This window comes from Montipora capricornis, chromosome 6 (assembly GCF_036669925.1).
Source record: "Montipora capricornis isolate CH-2021 chromosome 6, ASM3666992v2, whole genome shotgun sequence".
Lineage (NCBI taxonomy): Eukaryota > Metazoa > Cnidaria > Anthozoa > Scleractinia > Acroporidae > Montipora > Montipora capricornis.
In genome coordinates, this window is record NC_090888.1 from 14,994,406 (window position 1) to 15,006,905 (window position 12,500).

A 12,500-nucleotide genomic window follows, 5' to 3' on the forward strand; every position below is an offset into this window, starting at 1 on the left:
TGGAAGCCAGTCCATCGCAGGGTTACCCCGAGCATAAATTCGCCGGTACCCATTTATACACCTGGGTAGAGAAATGCACCGTGAGAGTAACGTGTCTTGCCCAAGAACACAACACAATGTCCCCGGCCAGGACCCGAACCCGGACCACTCGAACCGGAGTCGAGCACACTAACCATGAGATACTGCTTGTGCAGTCTTACGTCTCCCAAACAACGAAACCTAGACACGTTCTTTTTATGTGTTGTGTTAGTTACGAACAGTAGATAGTTTAGGTGCCTGCTGTCTAGCTAGAAGAATTCCCAAAAGGGTCAATCAAATGGCTCGCTGCTGGTAAGAGTTGTTGAGCCAGAAATAATGAGATTAAGCTTCAAATAAGCTCGTATTGTGTATGCCGTTTATCATTTATGCGAATTCCAACTTACTGTAAAGTAATGTATGGTTTGTTGTATTTGACTTTTACAGATGTTTCTGCCAAGGAACAAACTCACCTCCTATTTACAAGTGAAGGCTTCCCATCTTCTTCTGTGGCTTCTCATCGAAGAGAAGGTATATATGACCTTACGGCAATTTGACCATGTTGGATTCAATTTGACCATGTTTTTTTGAAACTCTGAAAGACTCACGTATTGTTCGCCTTCATTTATTTCGACAGATGCTTCCTGCGAGCCTCAGATGCCATCAGAAGCACAAGGAAAATTAAAGAGAAAGTCCGGTAAGGAACAAGTACAAAGCGGCTGTTGGAAGGACAATTCTCGAATAGAGCCTGTTTACTCACGTGATAAGGTGCCTTGGTTTCTTTAACTGAACAAACGATGCAACGTTGTGTTTGCGTTAAAAAAAGAAGAGTTCAATTCCCGGAGGATTAGTTTCTAGACATAACCGTGACAGCGCTTTCTTTATTTGGCCTTTCTGGCGTCATGAGCCTAAGCTTTGTGTACACTTGAAGACACTGATAACCACAGATGGATGTGGGGGACAACATGAGCGTTGCCTGAATTGAAATTATGATAACCTTTCCAATATCAAAAATATAATTACCGACCTAAGTAGCACTTTGTATTATTTTTTTTGTAAATAATTGCAATTGTAATTTGTTTACTCATGGAACATCTTAAGAGCGCTCAGGAGCTCGTTTAACATGTGTCCGTGCATTCCGGATCAAACTGGAATTTGGCAGTGTTGGTTTTTATGGAGAGGAGAAAACCAGAGTACCCGGAGAAAAACCACTCGGAGCAAGGAGATAACCAACAACAAACTAAACCCGCATATGACACCGGGACCGAAAATCGAACCTGGGCCACATTGGTGGGAGGCGAGTGCTCTCATCACTGTGCCACCCCTGCACCAGGCTGGTAAGAGTTGTTGAGCCAGAACTAATGAGATTATGATTCAAATAATCTCGTACTGTGTGGGCTCTTTATGCGACTGCCAACCTAAAGTCATATATGTTTTGTGATGTGATTTTGACAGATGTTTCTGCCAATGATCAAAGTCAGCTCCTCTTTACAAACGAAAGCTTTCCATCTACTTCCTTGGCTTCTCATCAAACGGAAGGTACATATGACCTTAAATAAGCACGATAAAGGGAATTTGACCATGTTGGAAATAGACGCGAACAAAAATATCATACAATCGTAGAAATCAATCTGTCCAAACAATGCAGTGAAATGTGTAGCGCAAAAATGAACAGTTTCTACATAACACCTTTTTTTCTCTGCCCAACGTCGTTTTAAAATGGATTTATTTCTTCATTATAATTGTCACTCCATTTCAATTTGATTCTATTATTATTCCTATGATATTGTTTTAGTTTTATGTTAACCCGTGCTAGTTTTAGTTCTTACCTCTAAGCACTGTGATACGCAAGCCTAACACTCATCCATGCGTGAAGGCAGAAAACATTTTGACGGAATTTTGTATGAAACCAAATGTAGATAGGACAACAGGTTCATTTAGAAACTCTGTACAAAAAATTTTGCTTCATCAACGGAGTTGATAATGTAAATTGGCCACCCTACAGAGATTATTAAATCTGACGTTTCGAGCGTTAGCCCTTCGTCAGAGCGAATCGAGGAATTGTGGGTTATGTTTAGTTCTTACAGTAGAATAGGAGCTACGCTATTGGTGGTAACGTGGCAACGTGAAAAATAGGAATACATTAGTTAAATGAAAGCGTTTTTTAAGACCGTGAGGATTAAGGGTGCCAATTTGGAAGATAAATTTTTGTTTTAGATTCTTGCGGCTTTCCTTCGTACCTAGATGTAGGGAAAGGTCGCAGATAGTCATGTGTTTTATGGAGTGGTTAGGGAGATTGAGATGACGAGCGACTGGCTTAGATGCATGCTTGTCATTCTTCTCAACATCGCGAAGGTGTTCGCCTAGTCGTATACCTGTCTCGCCAATGTATGATTTATTGCATAACATACAGGTTATGCAATAAATGACATTTGCGGAGGTACAATGTGAAACGATCGGTGAAACGATCGGTGAACTTAACAGATCGCTTAGATCCCGATATCTTGCTAGTGTTAAGAATGAAAGGACAAGTTTTGCATCGTGAGCGAGCACATTTGAAAGTGCCGGGTTTTTCTTTGGTTTTGAGCGCGCTTCTAACTAAAAAGTTAGAAGTTCTAGCTAAAACCTTCTTCTCAATTTCTTAGACTTCAACTTCTATGTATTGATGACTCCGATTTTTCCAGCAAATCAGAGGAGATGTGCCAGTTCTTCGAAAAACGTGGCGATACTGTCTCTGTGGTCAAAGCGGGCCCAACAATTTGATCGACAGTCAGTACTACAAACGTCACAAAAAGATAAGAATAACAGAAAGCCATTCACCCTCACTTTCCATCCTCATGATCACGCAGTCAAAAGTATCATTCTTAATAACTTTAAATTACTCCAAAATGATTCCGAGACTGGTAGAATCTTTTCGCAACCTTCACTTATTTCGTTCAAACGCGACAAAGGTAGGCAACTTTTTAGTTAGAGGCGCGCTCGAAACTAACGAGCAACCCGGCACTTTCTATTTTTCGCGTTGTCATGTTACCAGCAATAGCGTAGCTCCTACTCTACTATAAAAACTACACATAACCCACAATTCATCGATTCGCTCTGACGAACGGCTAACGCTCGAAACGTCAACTTTTAGAATCTCTGTACGGTGGCCAATTTACATTACCAACTCCGTTGATAAAACCAAATTTTTGTATACTACTTCCCCACCGACGCAGCACCACAGTTTCTTTAGAAACTACCCTCTTCATTCATTTAGAAACTGCTTGTTTGTGTACCAGAAATGACTTTTAAAACGGCGGGAAAATCAGCCAAGAAGGGTTGCAAACTAGTGAAATCACTAAATTCACTCACAGGATCAAATTTAGCTTGTGATAGTCATTTTCTGACTCGCCAGTCATTTGCGTCAGTACAATGTCGCAACTTCTTCACGAAAGTTGACTCGCACACTTTATTCGTGAGAATAATGAATCTTAATCTAAAAACGGATTAGCTAGGAAATCGGTAAGCCACCAGAAGCAAAGGATGGCTTTTCGCTTTAAAATTGGAAATCGTCTCTCAGTGATGAAAAAAAGGAAACTAGAAAAAGCGAGTAACTCTGAGTCAGTCAACTTCAAAATTCACCCTATTTTCTTGGTGTTTGTTTGATTTGCAGCTAGTTCTTCCTGTGAAAGTCATATCATAGAATCGATAAGACAAATTTACCAAAAGTGTGAAGGGGTTGTTTGCCCAGTTCCTTGGTGTGAAGGGTTCAGCTTCCAACTGGAGAGCATTTTCATCACACCTAGCATAGTCGCAAAAGAGAAGACACGCGGAACGTTGACAAACAAAATCACGAACATGACAGGTATTTTTACATCACGCGAAGATTGCCAGCATCCACGGATTGTCCTGATTGAGGGTGAACCCGGCGTGGGAAAGACGACCTACTGTCAAAAGCTGGCATATGATTGGGCAACTAAACAAGACCGTGAATGGGACGAGTCTTTCCCAAAAATAGAGGTGCTCTTCCTCCTCAGATGTCGTGAAATTGATTCTAGCATCTGGAAAGCTATTGACGATCAAATTCTGCCGGAAGAAGTTGACCTAGAGTTGAAGGAAACGTTTTTCCATTTCGTTCGAGAAAACCCTTCTAAAGTCCTGTTAGTGCTCGATGGGTTAGATGAGGCGGATCCTCAAAAATTGGCGCTGTATCATAGCCTTATTCAAAGGAAGCTGCTCCCTGGTTGTCACATTCTTCTTACTTCTCGCCACGAAGCAGGAAATAAAGTAAGACCTTACTCGGAGACACTGTTGGAGATTCTTGGATTTACGAGAAGTGATGCGGAGTATTTTATAAGAAATTATTTTCGTTACGTAGAACATATGTCAGAGAAGCTGATAAATTTACTGTGGCACCCAGATGATAATGATAATGATCAGGATATTAAAGGGTTTTTAAAACAACTAACAGGAAACCCGTCAAATACACTTCTGCTCTGTGCGCTTTTCGAAGATTTTGGCGGCTTTTTACCAAACAACAGAACACAGCTCTACGTAGAGATAGTCCTCTTCGTTTTGAGGCGATACGAAACGAAGAACCACTTACCAAGTAGTAGTAAAGACCTTCTAATAGTTTACAAGAAGGAACTGATGACCCTTGGGAAAATGGCGCATGACTCTCTTTGTAAAGGAGTGCCGTTTTTAGAAGACGTCGAAGGGAATTTCAAGGAAAGTGTGTTCATTAAATTTGGCTTTCTCTCCGTCCAGGCTGGCGGTAGCAAGAGGAATCCTTCTTTATTTTACTTTTTTTTTCACAAGAGTTTTCAAGAATTCTTTTCCGGCCTATACCTTGCGTTTTCCATCCTTGATGGAGCAATTGACAAAAAGTCTGTTCTGTCCGAAGAAAGATATTTTCGTCACCTAAATCAAGTTTTCATGTTCATGACTGGAATCATAGCATCGCAATCTGAGGAAACGGCAGTGTCGATTGTAACTAGTGTTGCCTCACTTGCAAGTGTGACAGGTCGTAGGTCTCCGGCTGACCCGAACTTGTACGTGGTGTTGGCTTTGGACGTCATAGAGGAATGTAAAGCTTGCTCGGAAAACCTATATACTAAGTTAGTTTATGCCTTTGGTAAGAGTCTTGATTTGACGGAAGTTGTAATTGATTTGGCATCGCATACTCAGATTGCTACCTTCTCCCAGGTACTCACAGTAAACACCTCCCTTACTACTTTGCATTTGTCTCACAACTCCATTGGTGCTGAGGGTGCTACTTCACTTTCCCAGACCCTCACAGTAAACACCTCCCTTACTACTTTGCATTTCTCTTCCCACTCGCTTTGTGATGATCGTGCTACTTCACTTTCCCAAGCCCTCGCAGTAAACACCTCCCTTACTACTTTGAATTTGCTTGGCAACTCCATTGGTGCTGAGGGTGCTACTCCACTTTCCCAAGCCCTCGCAGTAAACACCTCCCTTACTACTTGCAATTTGTGTGACAACTCCATTGGTGATGAGTGTACTACTTCACTTTCCCAGGTCCTCAGAGTAAATACCTCTCTCACTACTTTAAAGTTGTCTCAGAACTCCATTCGTGCTGAGGGTGCTATTTCATTTGCCCAGGCCCTTTTAGTAAACACCTCCCTCACTACTTTGCATTTGTCTTGCAACTGTATTGGTGATGAGGGTGCTTCCTCACTTTCCCAGGCCCTCACACTAAACACATCCGTTACTCATTTGGAGTTGAGTTGGAACTCCATTGGTGCTGAGGGTGCTACTTCTCTTTCTCAGGCCTTCACAGTAAACACTTCCCTTGCTACTTTGGATTTGTCTTGGAACTCCATTGGTGCTGAGGGTGCCACTTCGCTTTCCAAGACCCTCACAGGAAACACCTCCCTTACTACTTTGGATTTGTCTAGGAACTCCATTGGTGACGAGGGTGCTACTTCACTTTCCCAGGCACTCACAGGAAACTCCTCCCTTACTGTTTTGAAGTTGTATGAGAACTCCATTGGTGCTGAGGGTGCTACTTCGCTTTCCAAGGCCCTCGCAGGAAACACCTCCCTTACTGCTTTGGATTTGCGTTACAACTCCATTGATGCTCCTCCCTTTAGTTTAGACTCTCGCATTGAACTTGGTCGGTGATGAGCGTGATATTCTTTTGGCATTTATGTAGACGCTGACGAAACTTAATTCCGTGCACAGTCTTTTATATGAAAGGATCGCATGACCCTCGATATTGTCTTTTTGAGTTCACGTTGTTTTTGAATTTCGACGACCATCTCACTCCACCTTCCCATCCTGGGTTTGTTAGTGGGCATGCACTGGGAGGTCAAAATTCACTTTTTTCGATGTTGCGTCTCGAAGAAGTAAGAATTACATAGAGAGAAAGCCACCCAGTTTGTCCTTGAGATATGTCACGTTCAGTTAGAGTGCTACTCTGATCAAAATTTAACAGTCTCTTTTTCTTGAGATTTTGAAAGTGTGTTTGCTGAAAACCTGAGTAGCTTTTTTTTTTTTTTTTGATTTTGCGGTCCGCCATTACTCACGTCCAAAACTGAAAGATTGGACATCAGAGGATTGGATCTAGGGGTAAGTGACGTCATTTACTTGTTTAAAACTTCAGCGCGTAAATGCAGCTTATTATCTATGGAAAACACGAGTTTAAAAGTCTGAAAGCCCGAAACGCCCCTGATGCGTATTAATCCAACCGTGTACACGCGCACTGTAACTTGTGAGTCTTCGACTTTATTTCCTCCTCGATTCAGCTCTCTCAAGATTTTAAAGCTTGTAATGGCAGACCATTAAATAGGAAAATGTCAGTGAAAGTAAAGCAAGTGTCGTTTTGAAATCAAGGTAGATAACGTAGTTTTGAAATCCAAAGAAAAAGAAGAACTGATTTTTTGGTCATAGTACTGCTGTAATGAATGAGTTACCAGTAATCGGATCCCTGTTTATACGCAAAGGGTTCTGGGATCGCCGGGGGGCAGACATAGGTCTACCTAATGTGCTAGCCAGCGAGCCATGCGAGCCATGCGAATTTCGCATTTAAGTCTAAGCACCCATTTCAAATAGCGCTGATAAACAGTTATTAAGTCTAAGCACCCATTTTAAAACGGTTAGCTTTCAATAACTGTGTGACTCGCATGTTGACTCGCAGTCATGGCTCGCATGGCTCGCCCCTTGGCTCGCATGGCTCGCAGCCATGGCTCGCATGACTCGCATGGCTCGCTGGCTCGCACATTAGTAAAACTCGGCAGACATTGCAAGTCGCTGTAAAAACGTATGGCGGAAACTTATTTCGGCGTACAAACAACGATTTTGGAGAGAGATTAACGCTGTTTTCGACACAGTTTTATCAGAAATCGAATTGGACAATGTTGATACCTGGCAAGTGTAAGTTTTCGTTTGAATAACCGTGAAATATGTGATACAATTTACTTGGATTAACCTTGCTCGCGTAAAGATCCGTATGGCTTATTGTGAAATTGACATCTCATCATGGTCTCAAAATGTTACAAAATTAGGTACAAACATCTGGAGGAAATAACACAATCAAGCCTTTTTAGATGGATTTACGTGTGCATAGGCTGTTTTCTTGTTAGTTACGTCTTGCGTAAACAAATTATGGCTTCTGGAAATTTACCGCCTCAAAGCATAGTTTATAGATGTAGGCTGGTTATGAAACTCGACAAGTTTCCTTGTTTCATGTTTTTGTTCGCTTTTTTAGCCTTGACCCTGCACAAAACCCGACATGAACACGCTTTTTTCGGCAGGATAACCAATCAAAAGCTTCGACTAATTTATTCGAAATTAACTTGCGAACCAAAAACAAAAGATTGTGCAGGGTCACGGTCGGTTCAACATCTAATTGCGACTGTATTGTTCCTGCTTTTGAAATTGTTAGGTTTTCATAACCAGTCCCTAGATTAACTATGCTCAAAGGAGAGAAGTCGTTGTCAGAGGAGATTGTTTTCACAGAGCTATTGCTCTTTGGACGAATCAAATGAGCGATGAGAAACAGGAAATCCACTAGACTGTTCACAGTCCCCTATTTTCCCGTTTTAACGTCGGGATCGAACACAAACTGCAGCCATCTTTGTTTATAAACGGCGAGCGCGAACTGGGGAGAGCGACATAACTACCGAGTGGGTGGGGGGAGTGGAGGGGTTTCGGCAGGAAAAATAGGGAGACTGTCCGATCTTTACTGCGACTAGTGTTCAGCGAGTCCCGTTGCTACAGGAACGGAACATGGCTTATCTAGAGGTAAACTCTCTAGAGTCTGAAGTTTTCGAAAGGCTATCTAGGCGACTTGGTGGATTAGTCCTAGAACAGAAGGAAACGATTACGCTTTTGCTGCCAGGCAAAGGTGTACTGGCTTTTCTTCCTACAGGATTCGGGAAGAGCCTAATCTACCAAAAATTTGTACTTGTCGAGTAAATGGAAAATAAAAGCACTTCTGGAAGAGATTAACCCTCGTGTTTGGTTATTGTACCGTCACGAAGTATAGGAGAGGAACAGATTAATTCTAATCATTTTGATTTGAGCGTTAAGGGTTTTGAGAAAACTGTAGATGTATTGAATGAGATGAGGAACAACAAATTTCAAGTCATTTACGCTTCCGCTGAGCAAGCTTTGTCTGGTGTTCGATTTCGTTCGATTGCCGAACTCAATCGAACTCAATCCACGGATTGAGTTCGATTTTCGAACGTTCGATTCACTATGCCGTGGTTGTTGCGTGATTAATCTACGGCGCTCAAGAGACAACTGTCGCTGATAGTTGTCGAAGAAAGTCACACCGTTGAAACTTGGTAAGTGTAATTTTCGTTCTTAATACCTCTGTATGTATAGATCCGTTTTTTTTTAGTTTACAATTAAACACGTTGCGGATCTCCTTTTAAGGGAGGTTTTCAATTACGGAAAGATGCGGCAAAGTCCGTTCACATTTTGAATTGAAATACGTAAAATACTGATTAAAAAAATAAGGTTTTCGACAAAATTGTATAGTAAAGAAACTCGCCTGACTGCATCTAAAAGAGAAATGTCAGTAGGTCTTGGGGTCGAACGTTGAATGAAAAGCTGTCACGTTTTTGCCGGAAACGCGTGGATATCCAGTTAATTGACATAACTATTCCACAACCTTTCGTGCATAAAAAGAGGGGTTCTACATACAGTGGTATTAAGAACGAAAATTGCACTTACCAAGTTTCAACGGTGTGACTTTCGTCGACAACTATCAGCGACAGTTGTCTCTTGAGCGCCGTGGATTCATCCCGCAACAACCGAAAGAAGTCTCTCAACAAAGCTTGCTCAGCGGAAGCGTAAATGACTTGAAATTTGTTGTTGTTCATCTCATTTAATACATCTAAAGTTTTCTCAAAACCCTTAAAGCTCAAATCAAAATCATTCTCCTATACTTCGTAACGGTACACGAGGGCCCATGTCTTCCAGAAGTGCTTTCATTTTCCATTTGGACAAGTACAAAGCTTTGGTAAATCAATCTCTTCCCGAATCCTGTAGGAAGAAAAGCCATTACATCCTTGCCTGGTAGCAAAAGCATAATCGTTTCCTTCTGTTCTTTTTTTAGGACTAATCTACCAAGTCGCCTAGATAGCCTTTCGAAAACTTCAGACTCTTGACATTTTTTCTCGAGATAAGCCATGTTGTTTTTGAAACTTGAGAGCCTTGTCTGTAGTTTTATTGACACAAGCATTGTGTTAGAGCGGTTTTCAAATGAGTGTCGTAAAACCAAAACCAAAGTAATTACTTTGGCCAATCAAAAAGGACGGAGACAATCCAGTAAACCAATCAAAACTTCAATTAATTACACATAGCCGACACAAAGCGCGGGAAAATGTGCATGCGAGAATTGGTTTTGGTTTCAGTTCTGATTGGTTGAAAAAACGGCGCTAGAACTTTGAACCAATCGCTGTGTGAGGTAATGCAAAACCAAAGTAATTTGCTGATTACTTTCGACACTAGTCGAAGTAAAGATCGGACAGTCTCCCTATTTTTCTCGCCGAAACCCCTCCACTCCCCCCACCCACTCGGTAGTTATACCGCTCTCCCCAGTTCGTGCTCGCTGTTTAAAAACAAAGATGGCGGCAGTTCATGCTCGATCCCGACCATCAAACGGAAAAATAGGGGATTGTGAACAGTCTAGAAATCCATAGATTGTCATTGTTTGATTGAGAAAAATCCAACGGTTTTTGAGCCTCTACTATTTTCTACAAACTCTGCGAGAGTCCAATCACTTTAATATAATACGATGATTCTGCTTACGCAATCCACTTCAATCTTCTTCTGCCTTGAGGTAGATGTGTGTTTTAAAGCTCCTTTTCCTTAGAATACAGCAGTCTCTGTTTCGATAGATTTAGATTTCACTGGGAATTCATATCCGATATTATGCACCAGCTGTTAATTACATGTAAAAAACCTTTTCTTCTGTCAAAATAACATCTACAAGTATTGAAGTCACTGACTATGACCAGTACAAAGGCGTCATCTTCATAGACTAGTTCTCTGTAGATCTGATCTTTGGAGCAGGTATTTGAGGTTTTAGTAATCCCACAATCATACTTTCTCATGAACAAAGTTGGTGTAGGACAAGTGGTTCTGTAACCTCGTACAAAATTATTTGAACATACCTTTGTGTTCATCGAAACCTTGAATTGGTCACGATTAATAGCTCTAGCCCACGGCAAAACATCATTGTTATTCCTGGGCTAGTAAAATCTTAATATTCCAACGTGAGGAAGGATCTTTTGCTTCTCTGAGTACCTTCGATCGTTATTACAACCCCACACAGCACAATGATCGCCACTAGGCATATTTCCAATATTATTTGAATTGCTGAGCTTAGAAATAGGCCAAAAGCAGCCTATGCACACGTAAATATAACTGAGAAGGCTTTAATGAGAGATTTCCTCCAGATTTATGCATACATTTGTAATATTTTAAGACCATTTCACATGAACCTTACGCAAGCAAGGAAGTTAATCAGCAAATTTTATTGCATGTTTTTCGGTTATTCAAACAAAAACTGACACTTGCCACTTGCCACGTGTGAACATTGCCCAAATCGATTTCCGATAAAACTGTGTCGAAAAAAGCGTGAATCTCTCTCCAAAATCGTTTTCTTGGACGACGAATAAATTTCCGCCATACATTTTCTCTCAGTGATTTGCAATGTTTGCCCCCTGGCGATTCCAGAAAACTTTGCGTATAAAGCAGGGATCTGATTACTGGCAACTCGTTCAATTTGACGAAGAACTCAAGCCGATGAAATGCTAAAATCGCCAATTTCGGTACACCCCATTCTTCGTCTCTTTTTTTCAATGGACCAAATCGGCTAACTCAGTGTTGTGGCAAATGGACCTCTTTAGCTTGTACGTTTTGTTTTCCCATTTCAGATCACGTGATGTTACTCTACGGAACAGTTTCTTTCAAATGTCGTCCTATGCACTTGCATTTGTGTGCATAACTTATGAAAAAACGAAGCAAAAATTCCCTTGGAAACATCACGTGGTCTGAAATGGCAAGCTAAAGAGATCCATTGAGATCCTTTGAGAGTAACTTGTTTTGTTCCAAGTATTTCCACATCTTTGAAATGTGAATGGTACATTATCGTGCAAATGCGATAACCCCGAGAGAGTTGAATTGGGTTCACGATGGCCTCATTTGACTACAACCAAAAGAAGTAAAAAAGGAGTAAAAATAACAATAGCCTAATTAGCACGAGACAAGCAAAACCGGAAGGATTCTGGTACTTGTAGTCAAAATGGAGTCGTCATGCAAATGTCCTATTGACAAGCAAATAAGGTCTATTGTGTGGGCGACCATTTTATTACTGTGTTCCCGTAGTCTCCTTTACTCGTGTAATTGAGGCACTAACAGTAGCTTGTTCATACAAATTAAAGAATGTGTCTGTACATGAAGGCTATTTACAAGTTACTGTGATGATATCTAAATCAATTCTGAGCTAGTGTTTGTTAAACCACCTTTTTTGGTGAAAATTCTACTTTTCTTAGGAGTACAGTGCTCCTGAATATGTGAGAGCAGGATACAACTGAATTTTAGTAGAAACTATTTAAGGCAAATGCTAGTTTCAATTTAGTGCTTTCATTTATGAATCAAGTGAAGAACACATTATTTTTTTGTTAATGTTGCTTATGCTGCAAAAAATGCTGCTGCTTGTCACATTCAGGTTCAGTAATCTGACAAGATTCTTGTAAAATAAATCTATTTACGTGTTCATAAGACATTAATTTTAGTAGAGACATTTTTTTTTAATTCAGTGCTTTAATTGATGCATGAATGATACACTCTGATGTTGTTTGGTCTCTGAAGCTGCAAAGATTGCTGCAGCTTTTCACATTCAAGTTCAACAAATCTGACATCGTCGTTGTAAAGTAAATTTATCTAAGTGTTCGCTGAAATGATTCTTTACTGTATACAATATTTTTTAGTATATACTGAAACAGTGGATAGCGTTGAACGCGCAC

General features: G+C 40.8%; 1 protein-coding gene across 1 annotated transcript in view; it reads left to right on the top strand.

The window, feature by feature from the left end:
• The window catches only part of LOC138053265 (protein NLRC3-like), a 181,831-nt gene extending 174,631 nt beyond the window's left edge, over positions 1 to 7,200 (top strand). Inside the window, exons 11-14 of the mRNA XM_068899922.1 lie at positions 463 to 546; positions 653 to 775; positions 1,471 to 1,554; positions 3,668 to 7,200. Of these exons, the coding sequence (XP_068756023.1) occupies positions 463 to 546; positions 653 to 775; positions 1,471 to 1,554; positions 3,668 to 6,141 (2,765 nt within the window). The 3' untranslated portion in view covers positions 6,142 to 7,200. The remainder of the gene's footprint in view (positions 1 to 462; positions 547 to 652; positions 776 to 1,470; positions 1,555 to 3,667) is intronic.
• Positions 7,201 to 12,500: the final 5,300 nt, after the last annotated feature.